At 53.4% G+C, this 24227-nt stretch overlaps 1 protein-coding gene across 11 annotated transcripts in view; it reads right to left on the bottom strand.

Annotated features, from left to right (window-relative positions):
* PTK2 (protein tyrosine kinase 2) overlaps positions 1-24227 on the bottom strand; it is a 154672-nt gene that overhangs the window by 42735 nt on the left and 87710 nt on the right. For 7 of the 11 annotated variants that reach the window (XR_008427515.2, XM_053930016.1, XM_053930017.1 and 4 more), the window contains 9 exons: positions 22904-22956; positions 17654-17671; positions 11843-11899; positions 10485-10505; positions 9330-9427; positions 5791-5875; positions 4717-4817; positions 2942-3057; positions 1879-1979 (listed from right to left, as the gene is read on the bottom strand). Coding sequence is in view for 10 of the 11 variants with exons in the window: in XM_053930016.1 (XP_053785991.1) it covers positions 1879-1979; positions 2942-3057; positions 4717-4817; positions 5791-5875; positions 9330-9427; positions 10485-10505; positions 11843-11899; positions 17654-17671; positions 22904-22956 (650 nt within the window). In the remaining variant the exon portion in view is untranslated. Of the gene's footprint in view, positions 1-1878; positions 1980-2941; positions 3058-4716; positions 4818-5790; positions 5876-9329; positions 9428-10484; positions 10506-11842; positions 11900-17653; positions 17672-18634; positions 18716-22903; positions 22957-24227 lie in introns of all 11 variants that reach the window. The other 4 variants (XM_053930019.2, XM_053930012.1, XM_053930013.2 and 1 more) reach the window with 4 other exon arrangements.

Here is a 24227-nt window from a genome sequence, read left to right as displayed (position 1 = left end):
TGCATGGGAAATGCATTTTAAAGCAGTAGAAGGCTGACTTGGTTGTTTCACAGTGAAATGACTACGTAACCAAAATGAATACACAACCAAAGAACTTTCTTTTCACAATTGCTCCAGGTCACAGTGTACAAAAAGCACATGGAGAGAGAACAGTCAGGAGCTACAGTATAAAATGAGAAAGTCAGACAACTGGGGAAATAACCAGCCTTTGCAAAATGGTCCTAATAATCAGAATACACACCAACAGTATAACATGGATTTAGGATTCAAACCTTGGCTGAAATACCAGGAACATGAACATTTATTAAGAAGAAATTTTGTTCGGCCCCAGCTGGGGTGGCTCAGTGGACTGAGTGCGGGACTGTGAACCAAAGGGTCGCTGGTTTCAGTCCCAGTCAGGGCACAGGCCTGGGTTGTGGGCCAGGTCCCCAGCTGGGGCCATGCAGGAGGCAACCACACATCGGTGTTTCTCTCCCTTCCCTTCTCTCTTAAAATGAATAAATAAAATCTTTAAGAAAAAAAAAGAGAGATTTTGTTCAATAATAATCTGAAGAACCAGCTCAATCTGATTCCTGGTTGCCAAATTAAAGACAGATCACAGGAGCCGGATTTCAGTTCCCAAACAAGGGGAGCGACGTCCTGAGCACAGTGGCACACACAAGGCCTGCGGGCCGACCTTGTTTTACCTGCCCGGCACCTTGTTTCTACCCGGCGGCAGCACCGAGCTCCTTGCCCCTGCTTAAGGAGTAGTTACATATATACAGTCCTACAATTACACTCGGCCCTTTGAAGGCAACCATGAGGCTGACATGGCCCCAGTGAAAATGAGTTTGGCAGCCCTGGCCTGGAGTGAGCCTACTAGCGCCGGGCCAGTCAGACCCTGCGCTGAGCAGAGGCGCCCGGCCGTACCGCTGTCAGGCTGCACCTACACCCGCCAGCCAACAAAAACCCTGGTGGAGTCCACCGTCCGCTACCGGAAACAAACTGCAGCGAGCGTTCTAATGCACGTCTTGTGTGACCACAAGCTCGTGTCCCCCAGAGAGCTGCCCCAGGGCTGTGACTGATGGGTTCTACACAGCGGTCTGCATGGTTTTCCAAGAATCCACAAGCTCTTTTCCAGAGCGGCTGTACCGTTTCCCTCCCTCACAGGCAACCTGTGAGCAGTCTAGCGCTGCGCATCTCGGCCAGCGTTTGCTGCGACTGCTCCTTGAGACTTTGCCATCCCGACAGGTGTGCGGTGGCACCTCTCCGTGGTCTCACTGTGAGTTTCCCTACCACAGAGTGTACTTATCTGCCACCTGCCTACCCTCTGTACTCAAGTCTTTCTCCATGGCTTTTGCCCATTTGCTTTTTTCTTTGTTTCTTTTGTTATTACTCCTGAGTTTTAGAGTTCTTTCTATACTCTAGACGTATATAGTTCTTGTTGGATACGTGTGTGGTCGGCAAATGTTTCCTCCCACTTCGTAGCTTGTCCTCCCATTCTGTCAGCAGGTCTTGCACAGAAGACCCTTAGTTTGGATGAGGGGTCCAATCTACCCCCCTTTCCCTTCTGTGGATGTTTTGGTCTCAAGTTTCAGGACTCTGTGCCTAGCCCGCGATCCCTGTGTTTTTCCTAGAAGTTGTATGTTCTATAACTGTCTCTGACCTGCCCCAAGTTCGTGGGGTGAAGGTCTGGCCAAGGCCTGGCCAAGGCCCGGGGGCACCAGCAGACAGCAGGCGCTCCGGCACCACGCCGTGAAGAAAGGCGGTCCTTCCCTGTGACCTGACTTCACACCTGTCAACGATTAGCTGAGCGTGTTTCTTAAAAACATAGCTTTTGAAGAAATAAAAATCATTACAGCTCCTGAGCCCATTTCTTATTTATTGCTCCGACCTTACCTTTGTAGTAAGTACTGTCTTCCATGTATCGGGACAATCCAAAGTCACCCAATTTCACACAGTCATTTGAGGACACCAGGACATTCCGAGCAGCGATGTCTCTGATGAGAAAAAATTCAGGACGGCAAATTTTAACACAAGGAAAAAAAAACACAAGGCCATCTATGTTACATAAAGATGTATCAGCACTATGAAAGACGGCTTAGGTATTGTGCATGCAGGCAGGAGATTAATCACACACTGAAAAAAGGGACACTTTGTTATTTTACTTCAAATAGAGTCCTTCGGCAGATATTTACTTGGCAATATGCTGATCAGTATTTTGAATGGTAACAAAGAACAGGGTCTGGCAGAAGTAAGGCCTGCTTGAGTGTGCTTGGTAGGGTAATATTATGGGTGTCATAATTTACAGTTTTAACTTGAACATTTCACCTAAAATGTCGTATGGTGTGCTTGAGTGTGATGCTGTTATGTTACAGAATCACATGTTTATGATTTTGTAATAAAAGAGGAGCGTTATTTGTGCCAGACCCTGTATATTCTCAATAATGAAACTGCTCGTTACTTTTTAAACAACCCTATTTCCAGCTGCATTGTGAATGACCGTGACACACAGCCACAGTCTGTCCCTGCCGCCCTAAGGGATGTGATAAGAGCCATCACCTCAACACCCATCAGTGTTTTAGCGCTGGTGACAGAGCTTGAGCACAGAGCGGAGCTCCCACTTGCACTCAGTCCGGACCCAACTCGTAATCAGAAGCTCCAGAGGACACTAGGGCCAGCACCTGGGACACTGGGGTCCCAGCAGGTTCCAGGACCATGCGCTCACTGCTCGAGCGCCACATGCAGGCTCTGCACAGTATTTGCAAAAGGAATGGCTGATCTGAAAGTGGCAGGAGGTGTTTTAAACGCCACGTTGGGGAAAAGCCCTTTACCCGTGGGGATGAACAGGCTGTGGCGCCTCACTCAGCTAGGACAGACACAGCACCTGCGTGACCAAGTCACATGGCACAAAGGGCCTCTCCCCCATCTCTCCCACCCTTCTCTCCCACCCGGACCTTACCTGTGCACAAATCTCTTGCTCTCCAGGTACGCGAGAGCTGTACTAAGCTGGTAGGCGTAGAGGATCAAAGATGCTAGATCCAAGCTGTACTTCCGGACTTGCAGAAAAGACCTCAGCTTTGGAACAGTGACCAGAACACAAGATTAGTGAGAGAGAATAGAAATCCACAGCAAAAGAGCTGCAGCCAATGACAAATGCCCACCTCCAAGTGCATTTTTATGAGTGTGGCTTCACTTCTTTCCAAATGGAAAAAGGTAACAAATGAAACATACTAGCTCAGAAATCATGGCTAATCACTCTTTGTTTGAAAATCCTGTTGTCCAACTGGCATCTTCATGACTAGACAAATTTCTGAAAAAATCAGAAGGATGCTTGCAGGGAATGAATAAAAGTATAAAATATTGCTAAATAATTATAATTGGAAAACAAAAAGATCTAGTTACCACTCAAAGAAGCCAAATACACATACATGATCAGCTCACCCCACTCCGAACCTCACCGTATCCCGGGCAGATCTGAGGATAAGGTGATAGGAGGAGGGAAGGCAAGGGGTGGCCCCCCTTGGGGTTTTGGGTGCAGAAAGGTAAACAGGTCATGTGTTGGGCATTTATCCCTCTGGGCTTCCCAGTGCCCCCTACCACTGCCATCATTAATTCAGACAAATGCTAACACAACAGAGAAAGGCAAAAGAACAGGGCACTCTAACTCTACAAGTACAGTACATAAAGAAGAAACCTTTAGCAATAGTTTTTTAAACCCAAAGAATTAGCAAAGTCTTCAAAGGCAAAAGCAGAAAAACACTGTTCCACAATACGAGAGCGCCCCATTTATCTGGAAAGGCGGAGCAGAGGAGGAGAGATGGTGCGGAGGCCACGAAAGGCCCCGCCCAGCACACTCTGTTGCCCTGCGGGAGGAGGGCCCTTTCCAAGGCGGTCAGGGCCGATGCTGTTGCAAAGAGGAGGGAAGACCCAATTACACTGTGGTCCCTGGTCCCCGGCTGCTTCTAACGACACTCATTAGAAGCAAAACCACCTTTGGCCTCCTTCAACAACTGAGGCATGTGTGTAACGTATTTGAAGGTACATTACAAGTTTCAGTACCAGAAAGGTAAGTGTGGGCATCTGAAAAACCTGCCTGCGGTTGTCCCCAGCCAGGCCTGCAGGTGAGAGCAGGTGCTGGGCCCAGCCCGCCGCCCCGCTCTGCCTGAGGGTCTGAGTCAGCAGGCCTGGGGTGGGGCAAAGGAACTGGCACTTTGAACAAGTTTCCAGCTGATGGTGATACCGTGATTAAAGAGTTCCTTATACTGGAGAAAGTCAAATAGAGAGAGCTGCTCACACTCTATTACTCACATTTTAAAAAGAAACTGACTAATGTCATTTGGTCTAAAAGACTCAGCAAAGTAAATTTTCAAAAAGATTAAGGAACCGTCTCTAAAGACCAAAATTCAGCATTAATTTACCTCGGCTTCCTTCATCCTGAAGTCACTGGGCTAGTTCCCTAGCCAAAAGCACCAGAGCGTGGACAACCCACTTGGTCACGTGTTGCCCCCAGTCCTGACACAACTGTGTGGGTCAGGGGAGATGCTGCTGCCACAGTGGTGTCAGGGGACTCCTGGGGGGTTTGACAAGGAAGACACTGCCCCCACACTCTCTGAATCCAGGCCACAGGGACACATCACACCCTTCTCTTTCGTAAACAAAGGGCATCACACAGCCAGTGTGAACTGGGTGAGTACCACGCTGAGTCGGCACAGGGCGGGCCTGGGCACGTGATACCTCTCCGAGCGTGCACAGCTCCATGATGATCCAGACGGGGTTCTCCGTGATGACGCCGATCAGCTTCACGATGTGAGGGTGGTCAAACTGCCGCATGGTCACTGTGGGAGAAGAGCATCCGCGCTTACTCTCTCGACAGGGCCTCCGGCCACCATGGCGGGCGCACCCTGTGTTTCCTGGGCCTGTACACCTGCCTGCGCTTGCGTTGTACTTAAGTCAGGAACACAGGAGCAGGATGAAGGACACGCTCAGACATAACTGATGAAGTTAGTCGTTAACGCACCGGGCTTTCCTGCGGTCAGCATCCCCAGAAATGGAGAGCAGAAGGCAGGCGGGCAGGCGGTGTGCATGGAATGAAGGGCACGGAAGTTCCTCTGCACACCGATGTCTGCCGAGGGCCTTCTGTGAGCAAACCAGACAGGGTGCTTGTCCCGCATAGAGCGTGAAGGCTGGGCCTGGAGGCAGGGAGGGACAGTACTCATTGTGAAGCTATGCCTGTTTTGTTACGGATACTTAGGAAGGAGAGAACATGGCCCTGAGACGACCTGTCTAGGGAGAGACAACTTGACGTGGTCAGGGAGAAGGGACAAGCCAGGAGAAAGGAGGAAGGACCTCAGCTTGGGGGCAGGTGGGAAGGAGCTGGATGGGCACCAACGGACAAGCCAGGATGCTGCCTCTCCCAGAGTCTGTGTTCTGCAGAGCAGAGGCAGGGACTCCCAGCAGGACCATGGGACGGTCTGTCCTGCTTACCTCCCAACCTCAGGGCCCCTAGCATGTGGGGGAGGACCATTTCTGTGGCTGCCCAACTCCAGGGCCAAGGTGTTAATGGCACAAGGCATGGAAGAACAGAGAGACAGGAGATCAACCTATCGTCACACCCTGGACATCATGTCTCACCCAGGAAAAGCTGAAGAGAGGGCCCCTTCAGTACAGATGTCAGTTTAAAAGCAAGACAGTAAATACATAAATGGAGTAGTCTCATAAAAGTCAAAACAGTATTTTTCATCTTCAGAGAGAGTTTAGATTTCAAAGATAAAGTCAAATGGACTTCCACAGAAATTTCTAGAAACTTACAGGCTTCTTGAAGGAACTTCTCTCGCACGCTGTCGGAAGTACAGTTTTTACACGTTTTAATTGCAACCGCCAAAGCTGGGTTCTCCTGTTGGGAAAGCACAGAATCACACACGGGCCACATCAAGGTTCCTGGCAGGCCCCGGGGGCACGCTCAGGCCTGGCTGGCTGCTCTGCAGCTCTGCGGACACTGGGCCAGACAGAACCAGAACTATAAAACCTCAGGGTGGAATGCTCAAAATATGAGGTCTGTCCAGAAGGTATCTAGCCACGTACATGAAGAAAAGAGACACCTACTGAAGAAGATACAAGACACAAGAAACACTGTACATAGGACAGTGACGCCTCAGTCCCCATCAAAGTAGGCACCTGGGACCTCACACAGTTCTCCCCGTTGCCATCAGCTGCCCTGTTGTATTTTCCAGAATCTCATCAACAATCTGAAATCTCTTCCCTTTCAAAGGGGATTTCAGTTTTGGGAAAAGCCAGAAGTCACAGAGCACCAAATCTGGTTCACTGGTAGCAGTTTGAATCAAGCCATTAGCTACTGCAGTTCGATGTTCCTTCTGCTCTGGGTGCAGAAGCCATGGAATGAATTTCACCACGACACGTTTCATGCCAAGATCCTGCGTCGAAATCTCAGACACAGTAGTTTCTGGAATCCCCAGGTCAGCTTCGAGTCCTCACACTGTCAGTCACCGATCTCTGTTGACTACAGCCCATGCACGTTCAACATTCTCAGGGGTTCTGCTTGCTGCAGGCCTTCCAGAGCGTGGAGCACTTTCAACAGATTCTCGACCGTCTTTGAAGTGTTTATGCCGCACTTCTATTTGCGCTGCACTCACTGCATTGTCCCGGAAAGCCTTCTGAGTCACCCGAATAGTTTCCGTGGAGGAATGTTCAAGCTTAACGCAAAATCTGATTCGCATTTGTTGCTCTACTTTGCAGGTGAGTCAGGAGAGGCCAGACGATGAAGCCCCTCCCCCAAAGTCACCTGCTGGTGAGCAGCAGGCCCCTCGTGACAGGTGCACAGCAAGAGCGCCTGTGGGCAGCGTGCGAGGGGCCAAGCAGCTGGGAGGGGCTGCAGCTTGGTTCCATAGCAACCTCAGACCCCAGCAGGGCGTGGGGCTCTGAAATGGGGCCCAGCTGAGTTTCTCGAGTGACACTGGAACGTGCCAAGCTCTCTCGGGAAAGTCCTGCTGTGGAACTATGGGCAGCTGTCCACCTAAACCCCCGCCTTAGGCGGAGAGGACGTGGGAGGACGAGCTCTCCCTCTGCCCCTCTCAGTGTCCCAGGGCTCCATACCGGGGTCACCTCTGTTCACATCACCTCCTGCAGTGCCAATAGCCTTGAGTCCCATCTCCGCTCGGACTCCCAGATTTCCCTCTCTGGTCCCCACTTCTCCTTTCAGCCCACACTCACACACCCAGCCTACCCATGCGCTGTCTTGACTAGGATGTAGCCAGGGAACTTTCAACTTGATGTGACCACAACAAGCTCCTGATGGCCCACTGAGATGACTAACGTGTGTGAGCGTGACTGGGTCACGGGCTGCCCCAGTGGTGGTCGACATTCTTCTAGATGAACACGACATGTCCCTGGTCGGACTGAGTGAAGCTGAGGCTCCTCCCAGTGTGGTGGGCCTCATCCAACCTGCTGAAGTCCTGACCTCCTGGAATAAGAGGGCATTCCTCCAGTCTGCCTGCCTTTGGGCCATGACGCCACTTCGTCCCGGCCTCTGGATTCCGACGACACCAAAGGCTACGGTCAGTCCTCACCCTCAGACTCAGACTGGAAGTGGCGACAGCACCAGCTCTGCAGGGTCTCCAGCCGGCCGCCGGCAGCCCTCATAGTTGCCAGCCTCCGCGACCCTGCAAGCCGGTCCCCAACGACGCCCTCGGTACGTACACAGAGGCACGCGCCCTGGTGGCGCCCTTTTTCTGGGAAGCGCTGAGCAACACCCCCCACACCACACCTGTTTCTTCCCTCGTCTCCTCCACTGCAGTAAGCACACAGCACAGCCGCAGCCGCTCCAGGGAACAAGCTGGAAACCACCCTGCCTGTCCCCTTCTGTCATCTCCTGTGCACCCCACCCTCCAGGCCAGACCTCGGGTGCCTCCCCACAGCAAGCACCCAGGATAGGCCCAGCCCACCTCTCTGCAATGCCCCTTCCCCACTGGCACCAACCCTGGTGCCATCTGCCACCTAACCTCCACAGGGCTTTCAGGACTCTGCTTCCTGCCTCCTCCGATGGCTTCCATTCCCATCACACTTAGAACGAGAGCCTGCCCGTCACCTTGGGCCCCGGAAGGACCTGCATGCTGGAGAAGTCAGCTCAAAGGGGCTGTCCCTAAAAACCTTCAGAAGAGGCAAACGTGTCTGTGTGACTTCTCAAGATACAGTTTTTAAAAAAACCTCTTTAAAATGGAGGAAACATTTAGCAGGAGACAGAGATTTCAACACCACTCTGACTCTGCCTGGTGTGACTCAGTGGGTTGGGTGTTGTCCCACAAAGCGAAAGGTCACTGGTTTGACTGCTGGTCAGGGTCCGGGCCTGGGTTGCAGGTTCGGTCCTGGTCAGGGAGTGTACGAGGCAACGGATCAGTGTTCCTCTCTCACAGCGCTGTTTCTTTCCCTCTCGCTCCCCCTCCCTTCCTCTCTGCCTAGAAATAAATAAATAGAAGCTTTTAAAAAAAGAAAAGAAAATGCCGCTCTGGTGTCTACTCTGCCCAGGTAAAGACTACGATTAGAGAGCCAGAGACTGGGCCCCAGAAACTGTGCGTGAACGTCCACAGCAGAACGGTGTGTGACAGTGCCCAAGTGGTGACGACCCGCAGGACCGCCAACGGGTGCGCCCGCACACGGGGCTGTCACTGGTCAGTGAAGAGCAGTGAAGCTCTGCTGCGAGACACCGCACGGGGGGAGCCTCACGCTCCCTGAAAGAGACACCACCTGGCCACGCCTGCTGTGATCCCACTTGTGGGGGCTGTCCAGACCCGGCCAGTCCACAGGAGCAGGAAGCGGATGAGTGGTCGCCTAGGGCCAGGGTCCCTGTGGGGTGCGCACTGAGCTGGGACGGGCTGCGGTGACTGCCGCACAAGCCTGCTGCACACGCAGCGGCCACGAGGTGCCGCGCCGTCGTGTCTCAGCACGGCCGTCTGTCAGCAGGTCACTGTGAAGTACACTCGTCTCTTCTGGAGGGTGACCAGTGGGGGAGGGAAGGAGCACTCTTCTCTGGAACATGCAGGCCGGTGCGAACACTGGCTGCCTGCCCGCCAGGGGGCTCCACCCCGTGGGACAATTCCCTGTGGAGTCTGCTTCCCACGACAGAGGCTGGCAGGTCAAAGCGAGTAAAATGCAGACCCAGCCCTCCAAGAGCTATTTTGCCATTTCTTCATTTTGGAATACAGTAGGTAAGTTACCATACATGATGAGCTTAAAAGGGCCATCTGCAAATCCCTTGAAGAATGAAGGACCTGACGAAGAGAAGCAAGAGGCAACCAGGCCGCCGACAGTCAAACGGCGCAGACTTGGGGACTTACCGGGCCTACGTACACGCCTTGGTGCACATCTCCAAACTGGCCTTCCCCGATACAGCGCCCAAGCTCGATGCGCTCCCTCTGGATCTCATAGTCCCTGGCTGCAAGACAGGGTCCACACGTCAGGAAGCCCCGGGATGACACTGCAGGTGTCGACAGGACGCGTGGCGCATCTCACCGCGCTTATGAGCCCCCACGAGTGGGAACTCCACCAGTGGCACACCTGTCCATGGAACGCCTTAAGCGCAGTGGAACCCTCTCAAACAGCGCTTCACAGGGCGCTTCACACAGTGGACGCCCAGAACCCAAGTCCTGTTACAGGCCAATCTTTGACATGTTTCACAGTCTGATTTGGTTTATATCTAGATGTAACAGTTGTCTAAATAAGTGTTAAATTTTATGCTTAATTAATAAGTGATGTTAGTTAAGATATTCATATATAAAGGCTAAAAAAAGTTATTTAAAGCAATTATTTTACAAATAACCTAAGTTTATAAATATGGAGGCAATAAAAAGTTGGGTCATGAATAACTGTATGTTTTAAAAGTTTAAGAGTGTTCCACTTTATTACAATCCTATGCTGATATTATTCATGGAGCTGAAAGAGTTTAAAGAGGTAGCTTCTAAAAACTGAGTTCAAAATCAGACACCGCGGAACCAGGTGGCATGCGTCACGTGAACACGAGCACCCTGGGTTTTCAGAGCCTGTGCCTGGGGTTAATGCACTGGATTGCTGGTGCCCGCAGGCCAGTTAGCTATAGGCTGTTGAGGCGCATGGAGAGAAAACGCCCACTAGGAACCCAGGGCGTCAATTCGGGTCACTTGGCTCCTGGGTTCGGGTCCCCACAGCCCTCACTGCGCACGCCCTGAGGGCATCATCACCAACAGACTACAGCAATAGCCAAGTAATTGCAAATGTCCCCCCCCCCATTTTATCAAATTACAAATCGTGCAGACAATCCAACCCAATTTTAGATAGCTGTTTCCCTCTTTAAAATCTCTTTAGCTAGCAGTCGCATTGATTTAACAGCATGAGTAAACCAATGAAAAGTAGTTTAAAAATAAAAGTTAACTGAAAACTGAAAACTGAAACACCCCGTATCATTCCATAGGTTGCAATTGCAAGCAAATGCAGTTATTTTAAGGGAATCCTGTTACCTTCGTCTATTCCATAGCTTTCTGTATTGCAATTAAAAGAGAAAAAAAATTGAAGACCTTGCTTAGAATAACTAATAGCAGTTAGGTTAGCAAAAATAAACTCAGAGTACATTTCAATAATATTGGCTTTGTCAAATGTTCTACCAAGAATACGAGTAATAAAGAGAGGACGAGACACAAGTACAAGCTACATGGCCTGTAGTAGCTCTGAAACGGGCACAGCGTTTTTACGTTGTCTCACACACCTCCCTCCCTGGTGACTCATCTCTGTGGGGTCTGGGTAAAGTGGGCCGTACTGGACCTTCACCACTCAGCTCTGAACAGTAAACACACAAATGAAAATCGGGGTTTTCTGCAGGTATGTACGAAGGACTAAAAGGCTGACCGAAACATAACCTTTTCCCAAATTAACACTGCCAGCCAGACGTACACACCCAAGCTGGGGCTCGTGCCTCAGTCTGGAGTCGCCCTCTGATAACACACAAGCTCTGGGAAGGGGCGGGACAGGGCAGCACCACGCCTTAGCAGGCAGGCGGTTTCTCTTTATTTTGGTAACAGCCCCTCAAGGTACACAGCACATCTCAACGCAAGCCCCTTTTAAGATCTTCGCAAAGCAGAGGAGAGCGCCCCAGACACTTGCACCCCTCTGCGGAAGTCAGGACTTCAACTGCCAGATTACCAGGGCTGCTGGGGCTGCAAGGCGGGGTCATAATGGGGCCTCTTTAAGGGGCAGGTTTGCAATTTTTAAAAGTGAATGACATTTCGAGGGTGCCTCCAATTCAAGATCTGGGACCACACACTCCAATGGGAGGTCCGGGGCCTCCCACATCTTCTTCAGCAACAAGCAGCAACGCAGAGAGATGCAGGGCGCTGACATCTCCAGGCGCAGGAAGGTCGGCAGGAAGGTCAGCACCCCACGTCTCCCACCCGCCTGCCGGCTGCTCTGCTGGATTAGGGAAGCTCTTTGTAACTGGTGAGTCAAAGGCAATAGAGAAGAACATTTCAAAGAGGAAATGCAATTTACCAGTATACATATGCAAAGAATAAATAGAGATGTGCAGGTATTTAACTTTACATAACACTCATTTTCCACAAAGAGGAAATACTCTGACCAATAAAGGTTACACTATCACAGAGCCAGGAAGCAAGATGACAAAGGGCCTGCAACTAATTGACCGGCAGGGTGTGAGTTTTGGGCACATAAAATGCAGAATCCTGAAGGTTGAAACGAGTATGTGTTAAGCACCCCATGAGGTACTAAAGACGTTCTACAAGGACGAGTATCTAAAGCTCTAAACGCGGGCTGCTCACAGGTCCCCGCGGCCAGGTGCGGCCCAGAGCAGCCCGCATGTACTCACTGGAGGGCATGGTGTACGCCTCGTCCTCGTCCACGATCTCTGCGTAGTCATCTGTCTCTGCGGGAGAGGGAGCAGGTGTGTTGGAAGAGGTTAAACATTGGACCTCCCGGCCTGTTATATAATTTGAAAAGGCAAAACAGCCTGCCTAAATCCCCTACCATGCTGTCACGCTCCTCGGTTTTTGCCCACACACAAGTCTCTCACGGAACTGAAAATGACGCCATGGCCCGCTGTGTTAAAGACACAGACTTGCTTCTCAGCTGCGGAAAGAGCTGACATAGGGAGCCCCTTGTGAAAGACAGAAAGGCATGAAGCCACAGTGCACGTGACCCCCCCCTCCCCGTCCTGCCCACGGCCCCCATGGCCACAGCAAATACAGGGAAAACCACACCGCTGTCGGAGACACCGGGCGTCTCCAGGCGGGCTGCGGGCTGGGGCCGCGCACGCAGCACCTGACGCTACTTGACTCCACAGTGCCGTCCGAACATTCTCCATGGGGAAACAGAAGCGACAGCCGATTTCCAGGGAGATCAACTGGGCTCACTGACGTCACCTGCTCAGGGTGAAAGCCACCCCAGGGTTTACCTCTAGTGGCTTCCCTCTCAGACATCTGAAGGGCACACACCAACGTCGACAGGGCACAAGCCTGCCGGAAAGGACACAATGACAGCAGACAGCGCGTGGAGATGAACTCTTCTCTGAGACGCAGGCCAGGGAAGACTTGTTCCCAGGACACAGCGACTTAAAAGCCCACCCCCAAGTTACAGGGGGGACCACAAGAAGAAAACCAGCACGTGCTCAGTCATGCTGGGAGCTCTGGAAAGAGAAGAGCCTCCGGCTGCTTCATGCATGAGGATTTCAGCTGCCGCTGGCCCAGCAAAGGGAGGGGCAGTCCTTCCGGAAGGACCGTCTGAAGGACCTCTAGTTTGCAGATTTGACCTGGAAGCTGCCGGAAATCCCATAGACACGACGAGCTGAAAGTTCTTCCTTTTGTGATGCCATTATTACTTTGTTCAGATAGTAAAATAATAGAAACCAAAGAAAATAGAGACTCTATACAGTTTATACTCCCTAGGGCAGGGGTGACCAACCTGCGGCTCAACATGAAACTGAATTTACTTAAAGCGTGAGGTTTTTTGTGATTATATGTCTTGGTGCATTTAATGTGTAGCCCACGGCAAGACGTCTCCTTCAAAGTGGCCCAGAGATGCCACAGGGTTGGACACCCCTGCAGGGCGTCAGTCACCCCACACGTGGCTATGGTTAACGACTGAGCACAAACCGGAGAGTTCCGGGAGAGTTCGTGTCTTGCTTTGTACCCATCATTCAAGTTATTAGAGTAAAACAAGAAAAACTCAACTGGCAGAATGCGAAGCTGATAAACCAATCCTCATTAAGACATTCAGCAAATATACGCTGTTCGTAAGTCCTGTATAGGGGTAGACAGTCCACATTATTCTCCTATGTCCACCCCTAACCCTAGCCCACCTGTCCTTTGCAAGCAGGACTGAAGGAGAAGTTAGTGTTCTCCCTCCTGTCTGCACTCAGGGAGCACTCAGACCAGCAAACCGTTGTGGGCCAGGCCTACAGACTTGCTTTAGCATGAGAAGGCCGAATGAAAGACACCACGAGACGGATGTGGGACAGAAGGGGGCCGGCCACTCAGGACGTGGTGCGGAGAACCTACTCTCAGGGCTAAGATGAGAGAGGCGGCAGGAGGCCCCCAGAGATCAGACACCCGCCCACCATTCCCTCCTCTTGTCCTGGCACTCAGCAGGCCTGACTCCAGGCCACTCCCGGCAGAAGGCTGACGCAGCCCAAGCTGCCCTTCCCGCCTGCTCTGCCCCAGAGCCCAGGCCTTCCCTGAGGAAAAGGCCCCAGCTGACCCGAGGGGCAACTCGCTGGCCTGAGAGCTGCTCAGACACCCGCCTCTGCCCACACCCAGCCGCCAATGCCCGAAACTCTTTGACAGCCTCTGCACTCGGCCCTGTGCTGCGTGAAGAGGTGACGGCTCAGCCCCACGCTCAGGTAGCCCCCTCCCACGGCCGTGGGGGCGCTGACACCCCTCTGAGCCCAACATGAGAAGCGCACACCTCCATCTGAGAACTCTCTGCGCGCTGTCACTGTCGCTGGCTCAGAGCAGATCCCTCCCTGGGCTGGACCCCTCCCTCCACCCACCCCCATCACCCTTCACCACACTGTTGTTTCATTTCCCTAGTACCTGCGACTACCAATGGCCTCACTGTCCTTTGCTCCTTGTCACCGGCTGCCCCTCTCCAGAACGGAGTCCCCGTGGGAGTGGAGCCTCGGTCTCGCTGACCCTCGTTCTCAGCCCCTACACAGCCCCTTGCGCAGAGAAGGTGCTCAGGAAATAACTAGTGCAACATCGAGAACCAACCTATTACGACGTGTCCCCATGAACTTGGGACAGGAAAGCCAGGCAACCTGGCGAGGCTGCGCAGAGGGTGCAGGGCGGCGTGGCACCACTGGGGACTAGGCACGCACCGCACATTTGAGGTCACCAGCCTGACCTCCACCTGTCCCTGCCTCAGCTGCACCCTCAGGGGTACCTACCAGGAGAAACCTGCCCCGAGGGCTGCTCCAGGATGGCTGGAGAGGCTGAGGAGAGAGCGGCCCTGCCGAATGTGTCCGGGCTCAGCTGCCTCGGCTCCTAGAAGGCACCGCAGCTGGAGATGCGGCCACCTGGCTTGACCTGGAGGGTTTCCAGGGCTGCCTCTTTTTACAAAACCCTCAGTGGAGATGCCAACACCGAAGGAATGGGACTCTAACAGCTACTCACTGTCAGGCTGCACACAGGCCTGGGCACCGCTGAGTGGCACACAAGGGGACCCATCTGCAGCAACCAGGAAGAGCCGGCCTGGCCTCCCAGCTGCGTGCACGTGAGCTCCGAAACCCTGGGGGCAGGCCAGGCTCTCCAGGAACTGCCCCGTGACATCTGCGCTGTGTGGGCTGTGCTCGGGTCCTCCGTGGGCGTCCAAGCTGCTGCAGGAACATGGCAACTGGGGCCTGATCATCACCTTTTCCACAGGTGTCTTCACATGGCCTTCATGATACTGACCTGCTCCCACTGTTGGCATCCCTCCTGGCTTTCAGGGGACGGGCCAGTGCGGCTCTGACAAGAGAGCCAAGTTCACAGACTCAGGGCCCTGAGACACAGCAGCCATGCCCGAGGCTGCCCAGCCTCCAAAGCAGTGGCCAGACGGACGGCCCAGATGAGGAGGCAGGTGTACACTCTCCACTGATGACGGCCACAATGTACCCAAGAGCTTGCAGACGCTGCCACAGCAGCACATGGTGACAAACACTGTCCTCTGGTCCTCAGAAAGGCTGTTCTCATCGCCCCATCACAGGCAGGCAACTGAGTCACCCGAGGACATGTAAGTGTCTCAGGGCCCCCCAGCCGGTCAGCAGCAGGCTGGCAACAGAATGGCACTCCGAAGCACAGCCGCCACAACACTGCCTGCTGAGGGCATTGTGACTTCGAAGCTGGGACTGTCCCCAGGGACATTCCAGGACCCCCGCCCCTTGTGGGCACAGCTCCACACCAGGTGGCTCACAGGGAGGCGCGTCAGGGCCTGTGGGCCTGGGAGACAGTTTCTAGGTGCCTGGCCTGTGAGTTAGTTAGCCAGGAGACTTCCAAATGGAGGACGTGAAAGGGAGATTTCCAAACCCTGGGACGACATCAGAGTTTGAAAGGCCTGGTGTCACAATATGTGGTAAAAGAAAGGGACACAAAAGATACATGAAAAGGACAGAGACCAAGAGCAGAGAGACCATCACAGAAAGCACTCGGTTCTCCTTCTGAAGCAAGGTGGGAGAGATGCGGGGAGGCCGGCGCTGACCGTGGGATTGCACAGAAAGAGCCCAATGCCCTGGAGCTGCGGAAGGGCTCGGTCTGGAGTCTGGGGCAGGAGGCGCAGCTACGGACAGTGAGTGCCCTTGCTGCTGCCAAAGCAGGAACCGCAGGGAGCCCTCAGGCCCCCTCTCCCACAGGAGAGGCTGCAGCCAAGGCGATTCTGTCACCATGCCCCCTCTGCTTGCCTGGCAGGAACACTGGCCTTTACCCCTGGGGGCACTGGTGGTAGCTTGGACACCCGCAACTGAGGACCTGCTCCCCCAACGTGCCTCCCTGCTGCCCTCAGGCAGCATGGCTGTGTCCTTAGTCCCACATGGTGGCGCCTGCAGTGACTGGATCACTTCGGCCACTCAGGGGCACTGACCAGCAGCTGCACAGCGACCAGGCAGCCTCAGGAGCCAGACGCACCCCGCTCTCTCCTGTCCGCTAGCTACACGACCCAGGCCCAGGGCAGTGACGTGCCTGTGAAGGCGAACAGTGAGTGCTTGAGCCTGTGCTGCTCACTCACAGGCTCCATCGAGAGTGCTCACCCCCGCGGTGCACACCCAGTGGGAGAGAGCCACGGCCAGGGAGCGGACAGACGGGCGGCCGTGCTCCAATAAAACTGGGCTTGGGGACACTGACATTTGACGTTCATACAGTTGCGATGCCACAAATACTATTCTACTTCTGTTCCCCCCTCTGATTGTTTAAAAAAGTAAGAATCGCTCTTCACTCAAGGGGCAATGTAAGAAGAGCCACGGGCCGTGGCTGGCCCACAGATCCCTGACCGAGACTGAGGGGCAAAGGCTGAGGGCCCAGAGCGGCTGTCCGTGCCACGCAGGATGGGCAGGGGTGGGGCAGGCACGGGGAGAGTGCAGGGAAGCGACCCTCCACACAGCGTGCAGCACTTTCACAGGAGCCCCCCTGGGACCGGGCAGACGAGCCACAGTGGAGGCCATAGGGGACAAACACTTCTCCAGGCCACCCCATGTCCGCTGATGACAGGACAGGCACAGGGAAAGGTAAGCAGCCTGAGGCCCAGCCACTCATCCCCTGGCGGCTGAGGACCAGCGTGTCCTCACCTGCACACCTGTGAGGACAGTACGCAGCGACACTGAATCGCTGTGTACAAGGAACTGGCCGTGAACGGGAGCGGTTAATTTGTTATTTGCAAGGAGTCAGTCCGTCAGAAGTGAGCCCAACTCGCGGGCTGCATGTCCCATGAAAAGACGCACTTTTCCAAAGTCGCAGAGTGAAGAACTCTCACAGCAGGTGCTGGGCTTGTCATGCCCCAGCACCCACCCCATCACCAAACAAGCAGTCTCCCACTGCAGCAGGCGGAGAGACGTGTTCTCCCTCAGTCTTACTTCATGAGCTAACTTCTTCAGTAGAAGAGGACCACGCAGCATGCAGGCCGTGCCCAAAGCCAACGAGGGACACGAGGCACTCACTGTGGCTTTTAAATTTCCGGGTTGTTAAGTGCTATACTGAACAGCTGCAAAACCGCCATGCTCACCAAAGCTGACACCCCCGATTCCTTCAGTCTGCGTGACTCTCAGGAGCCATTTCCCCCAGGGCCTCCCCCCCAAACCAGATGTCTCCCAGACACGTGCTGGGGGCTAGGGACCTGGGCACTCTTAGTCACTGCTTCCACTCCCAGAGACCATGCTGGCTGCTTTCCTACAGCTCTGGTTTGAATAATGAAACCTAGAAAGTTCATTACAACTATGCAACACCTCCAATGCACCATGGAGACGTGAGGAAGAAACCGAGTCACCCTTTCCATGTCAGAGCCCCAAACAGCTTCCATGAGCCATGTGTCCACGCCACCATTTCCCACATGGTTCTGTGGCGTCAAGACCACGTTCTGCCTTTCACCCAGGGCTGAACGACATTTACATCAATCAGTAACCATTGCAAATTAGTAACAGGAATGTGAAAATGAGTATTACCGTCCCCACTAATTTCATCTGCAGATCCGGGTGGCATGCAAAGAAAGGGGGGGAGAGGGAGGGGGGAGGGGGGAGAGAGGGAAAACACTATTAAAATGACAAGTAAATCAAAGCGTAAGGAAAACAAAAAAATCGCCCCCCAGGTCCAGCCCCAGAGATGAGAGAGGGCGGCAGCGAGTGTGTCTCCTCGGCTGACAGCACGCACACAGCACCTCGCTTTCAGTTGCCAGCACATGAAGTCACACAGCAGTGCTGGAGAATCTGTCGGTTTCTACCACACTCAGCAAAGTGAACTGCACTGCCTCTCACAAGTAAGTGTTAAAATGGCTTCTACCCCCCTCAGAGGGCATTTGGACCCTTTTAGATAAAAACGAGAACATGCAGGCATTAGTGTGAACGCTGAACGCTGAGCGGGGATCAGCCCGGCGGGCTCTTCAGTGAGGAGGCCAGCACTCGAAGCTGTGCTCACAAGTCAAGTTTCCGTTTACATTTATACGGGGCTTGGAGAAACTCCAGGTCCGTTATTACAAATCTGCTTTCCTAGAAAGCTCTCCAAGGGGCCTGGCTGCCCTGCTCCGCAGCCCCCTGAGCAGCTGCCCCAAACTCAGAAAGCAGACCGCGGCTCCCGGGCTGCTCCCTTTCGTTTGGCTGCATGCTCCAGTGGGAAACCCGCAGTGCAAACGCAGGTGCCCGCCAGCCCTGCGCCACGACACTGACCCCGCGAGTGGGGCCGGGAAGCCCCCTCTCACCCTGCCATGCATGTACACACCAGCCAGCAGGCAGACAAAGGGCCTTCTGTCAACAGAGCAGCCCGAAGACCTTCACACAGACCCTCGCCCCCAGGGCGCCACCTGCACGGGCAGCACAGACAGGGATGCCCGGTACAGGTGCGCTCTGCCCAGGACCGGCTACAAGCATCAGGTCAGACCCACGGCCTGGGCGCCGCGTTACTCAGACCCTGCGCCAGTGTTAGTGCAGTACCCGCAGCAGGTTCGTGGGAACAGAAGACCAAAGGGAGAAAGCGCCCAGCTTTCTTAACCTTATGCTGGCAGGGACCGAGTCCTTTATAAAGAGGCGGGAGGAGAGAGAAAAACAGAAACGTTATTTCAATACAAAGGAAACGTACACTACATTTTAAGGTATAGCTGTTAAAACGCAAAATTGTAATACTTTAACACATAATTTCTTACTGTGATTGACTTGGGTTTTAAAAAACATTAATATTTTAAAGCGCAATTTCCTCTTTTAGCAAAGATTAGCATTAGATACAGAAACTTTTAGCAAGACCTAACCAGAGTCTTCCAGATCTGCAGAGTCAGCCAAATGAAGGCACAGATAGCTTTACAAATAACAAAACATACAAAATGAACAAGACAAAAAAAATAGCCACCAATAATAATTCCAGATTCTCGTGACCGTCTAACCTTCAGCCACAAAGAAAAAACTGCAGCGGACTGGCACAGCGACAGCTGCTCTGTGAGAGAGCATCAGGAGCCACTTCCCCCAGCCACCAGTGCAGACACAGACCTGCAGACCACGCGCGTGCACCTGGAGTAGGTCACTCAACACAGGAGACTGCTGGCGCGGATGTTCTAGTGTGCAGGCCGCAAAGCCCTGTGTCCACGGGCGTCACTTTGGCCCCACTCAGAGTTCACCTGCCAGTCAGCCGTCTCCACTGTGAGCGCCACCGGGCAACAAGCCCCGCCCCCGCCCCCCAGGGGCTCAGAGCTCAGCGGAAACCACAGACGGAAACTACACGTGGTGGGCACCAGCGGACACGGCACAGTGAAGTGAGACGAGAGACATGAGAGACACGGGGGGCATGAAGATTTAACCGCAGACCCCCAGGGATCCATTGAGAATGGTGGGGTGTGGGCCCAGGGACAGCACAGGTCAGCATCCCGATGGAACAGCATAGGGACGCGTCACCGTGCCAGCAGAAACGAGGAGGGAAGCCGTTTACAGCAGCACCAGGGCGCGATGGGGTTGGCCCGAGTGGGTCGGCCCTTGTCCTGATCGTCGTCACTCACACCAGGAAGCACAGATCCTGGGACCAGGCCCCACGGTCCTGGGCCTCCCCTCAGATGTTATGGCTTAGTGCCGCCGACGGCCAACTTGGTCTGAGCCCTGAGTTCTCGGTGAACAGTCCTGGCAAATCATCCAACCTGGGGTGGTCTGGGAACCGCCCCACGCCCTCAACAGTGCTAAAAATCCATGAATTCCTAAGGAGGCTCAAAAGGAGAAAACCCCACAGAATGACATCATCTCGTCATCTGGGGAGGAAGGCAACCCACTGTTTCAGAGACCAGTTAGGAACGGAGACAATGAGGCCGCCTTCCCGGGAGGGCCCCCTCCTCAGGGCGGTGAACGGATGAGGAGGGACATTTTCTTTGGAAGCGCCCAGCCAGCCGAACAACCCACAAAGGAACTCGCAGGGCCCGGCTGCGGCCCCAGGGAGATCAAGGCTGGAGACCAGCAGCTGCACACAGTGCTAGGCCATGTGCTCACAGGGGACGCATCACAGACAGCCAACCCTGCTGCTCAGCCTGAGGGTCGCAAAGAGAGACAGCCAGGGGCCAGGTCCATTAGCACTTAGAGTGCAGTCTTGTAAAAACAGTCACTAAACCCGGTGTACCTGCTCTCCTCGTGAGCCCGACCCCAGCTTAGAGGCAACGCAGGAACGAGGGGCCTGAGAGGCACACATTGAGCATGACATTGCAGGGATGCCGTCTGCCAGACCCAAGTTGGGGCAAATCAGTGGGACACAATTCCCTCAACAGAAAATTTGCAATCATGGGGGGGGGAAAATGAGGCCTAGTGGGCGGAGCCAGGAGGACAGGAGAGCCACCAGCCAGGCTCCAGCAGTGCTGCTGGCCCGACGCCCAGTGGGCCAGAGCCGGTGTGCAAAGTGCGCTGGTCGCAGGGGTCTGGGCGCTGACTGCGCGGCTGGCATCGAACAGGGACTGTCAGTTTCCTGGAAATCCAGCACTGTTACCGTGTCTATGTCCTAGAAACCTCCACAGGTGGAATACGCCTTGGGTGCTCTACACACCCACCGGGGACTCGGTAAGTGGGTGTGGGCAGAGAAGGGATACACTGGCCAGTTTTCAGCAGCCGAATCCAAGCAAGGAGCTCTGGGGGGATCATTCTGTAATTCTTTCCTCTCTACCTCTGAGTTATGTTTGAAATTTCCCGTGAAAAAAAGCGTAACAATATCCACTTATTCACACGTTTTCTGCTTGTAAAAACATCAATTGTGGTTTTGTCTTAGCTCCCGCAGGCTGAGCTTAAGCAAGCCCCCAGCTGTCATGCGGCCGTGGCGGCTGCGGACCGGGGTGGGGGGGACCCGAGTTCAAAGTCCAGAATTCGTGTTTCACCAGTCTCAAGCCTTCCTTTAAAATTTGTATCCGTAAAGAAAATAAATAACAGGGCCTTTTGATGTCAGCGGTATTTGATTTTACACTCACAAGATGATACTTAGGCTTCTCACAGCTTAGTAATGAAGTTTTGAAGGATTATTAAGGTGTATTCAAGCAGTGTCCTGACCCACAGCCCTCCTGTGACTGGCCGACACGCCCCGTGTCACACACGCTGGCCTCTCAGTGCCAAGTTCTCCCTGAGCTCTACAACAAGCACCAGTTTCCTGAAGAAACACTTAATAATTAGGCTAAAAAACCTAGTCTAGGCCTTAGGATAATGTGCCCAAGGAAGCACACTGTTCTGTTACGCGTTTCTGGAAAGCTGTCCACCTTACTCCTCTTCATCGAGAAGCCAGCCTCGGTCTCCAAGGTAAACCCCCACGTGTTTGGCATCGGTTGTGCTCGCCTCACGGAAGAAGAGCGAAGGACGCCTCCCCCGCGGTAAGAGGCGAGTGGGCCTGCTGCCTCGTCTCCCAAATGCAAGGACAGTGCTCTAGCTCCCAGCCAGGGCCCACTGACAGCTGGGCCCACCGAGCGCCTCCACACCCCCGGCCTGCAACCTCCTGGAAAACGTCCAGAGCGATGCGCAGTGACCAGCCCACAGGGACTGGTCTGGGAGACCAGTGACTCTCGGTGCCACTGCCAGCTCCGTGTGTCCCTGCCTTTCTGCTGTGCCTCTACCCGGAGGCCTCCCTCTCAGTCTCCGCGTCAGGCATGGAGGTCCATGCAAAACCAGCAGGCACGCGCTGGCCACCCTGCAGCCGCCTGGCCCATGGCACCGTCCACCAGCACCAGCGGGGCCCTGTCGGGCAGTGCTCACAGGCTCCTGAAGCCCTGGACTTGACACACGCCTGTCACACACAACTCATCCCCAGAGCGTCTCTGCTAAGCATGCGCACAGGAGCATAAACGTTTCTGAGAGGGGCATGGGGGGTTTGTGCACAACAAAGAAAGAATGAGCAACTCCGCGCGCACTCGAAAACAGCAAGCCCAGTCAGCACGCAGGCACAGGTGCGGACCGAGCTTTGGGAAGAATTAACTCCAGAACCGAACTAGCAGGAATTCGGCTTCTTCTAAGTCAGACCGTCAGATGCCAGAGCTATTAGGAAGCTATCTCTTACTTCAGAAAGGTAACACATACCTAAGAACAGGCCACACGTGTGTGTATAGGTACATGTGTGTCTGTATATGTGTATGTGTGTTATATGTATTTTAAGACATCAAACTTGGGTCCATGGAAGATGCTTTCCTTTTTATCCTCCTTCCTCTGTTTTCCACATTTCTCATGGAAAAAAACACATATTTTGAAAACATACCAAGAAAAATACACCACACACACCATGCCCACAAGTAGTTAAGATAATGCTTATACCAGGATCATAACTATGTTTTTAAACAGCAATACTCAAACACCATTGTATGTTAGTTGTGAAAGACAAAAACCACTTACAACGTTCTACATATTCTGGACTTCAAAACACCATGAACGTACAAAGTATATCCTGTTAAACTCTGCTGCACTGCAGAGATACATTATAGCGGGAACTGCACAGGTAAAACCCGTCACGCAAAGGGTCACCAGCATGACCGCGAGACTGAAAGGCAGCCTGGAGCAACCGTGGGAGGAATCTGGAATCGGACCAGTGCATCTCATCCACAAAGTCTCTGAGCCACACGGACCCGTCACCACTGGTGGCGGTCTGCAGCCACGCGGTCAGAACGTCTCCCTTCTCTAAGCTGCTGGGAAAGAGCCGTGTAAGGAGACGGCAGACGGCTGCCTGCCGCACAGACCCTCCCTCCACACTGCCAGGCGGCTTCCCCGCGCCCTTACCTGACACGGAGACCGCGTGGGTCCGCACACCCTGCTTCTCGCTGTTGGCCAGCCTGCAACAGAGAGGGCACCATGTGAACGCCGCACTCAGGGCCGGACCACCGCCGTTTCTGGCAGAGGCTCGCATTTCACAGGGCAGAGTTTTTTAAAAACTGGGTTCTGCCACCTGGACCCTTAAAACCATTGCTCTCACGTGTTAAAGAGCGGAAATAATACAGATGACGAAGGAACACAGAGCTGCTCCGGAAAGCAACTCGTGACAGTGACTCCCAACGCTGCAGTGTGGCCTCACAGGGCGGACGCGGGTCGCCAGACTCTCGGAGCACCACTGCGCTGCAGGGACTGCCCCGGAGTTGCCCCACGGGGGAGATGGGCCAGCAACACGACCCGGGAGGCCACTCAGACTCAGGGCACGTGAGACGGACAGAGGCCGCCCGCCACCAGACAGCACTGCCGACAGGCTGGCTGCTCGCTGCATGAGATGGCTCAGCAACATTAGTGTTTTACGTTTTATCCACACAAAATAAAATTTTGGCCAAAGGTTTTAGCAACATTTATACAAGGATAGTTCAGTTTAAAATTTTTGGAAAACACATAGAATAAAGGAACCCTATAGTCTTCAGATATCAAAGTTATGTCAATCTTTTTATGAAAGAAAGCTTTTCCCAGACATGTAAGCATTTACTATCGAAGTACTGAGTAAAATTCTTCCTAGTACATAGTTTAAACTCAGAAATACTGAAACTTAAGACAGTGTATCATTTTTGAGAAGTAGAAACAATTCACATGCAACTGTAAAACCTTTATAATGATTATAACATAAAGCCATAGAATTGGGTTCCTTTATTTGAATTGTCTAAATTCTCTTTCAATAAAAGTTTAACCAAAGCTGTCCCTGACCAACCGCAAGTCTCTCTCTTGCCGCAGCCACCTCTGAGTGGGAGCCACCCTCACTGCACAGCCACGGGCGCTGCGCCTTGGTCCCGCTGCTCTTCCGTGTTTTCACCCAAACCCAGAGTCCCCGCACCACCAGCATCTGTCTGCTGCAGGGCGCCACCTCTCACACCTGCCTGGGCCTCCCCAGGCTCCTGCTCAGTAGCAGTGACAGGGGCTGCTGCTCTACAATGTAAAATGTGCTTTATTAACTTGGGTTTTCTAGTACCCGTTACCTCTTCTAACCTACTGCCTTCTTCACTCCCATTTGTATTTATGATTCCTATATATCTTCATCTCCGAAGTCACCCCTTAAAGACCTCTCACAATTGACGACACCCCACACGTTAGCCCCTGGCCAGATGAGGGACATTAGTAAGAATCTATTAGA

The sequence above is a fragment of the Desmodus rotundus genome, chromosome 8 (assembly GCF_022682495.2).
Source record: "Desmodus rotundus isolate HL8 chromosome 8, HLdesRot8A.1, whole genome shotgun sequence".
In the NCBI taxonomy this organism is placed as follows: Eukaryota; Metazoa; Chordata; class Mammalia; order Chiroptera; family Phyllostomidae; genus Desmodus; species Desmodus rotundus.
This window is presented reverse-complemented; position numbering and strand designations above follow the sequence as displayed.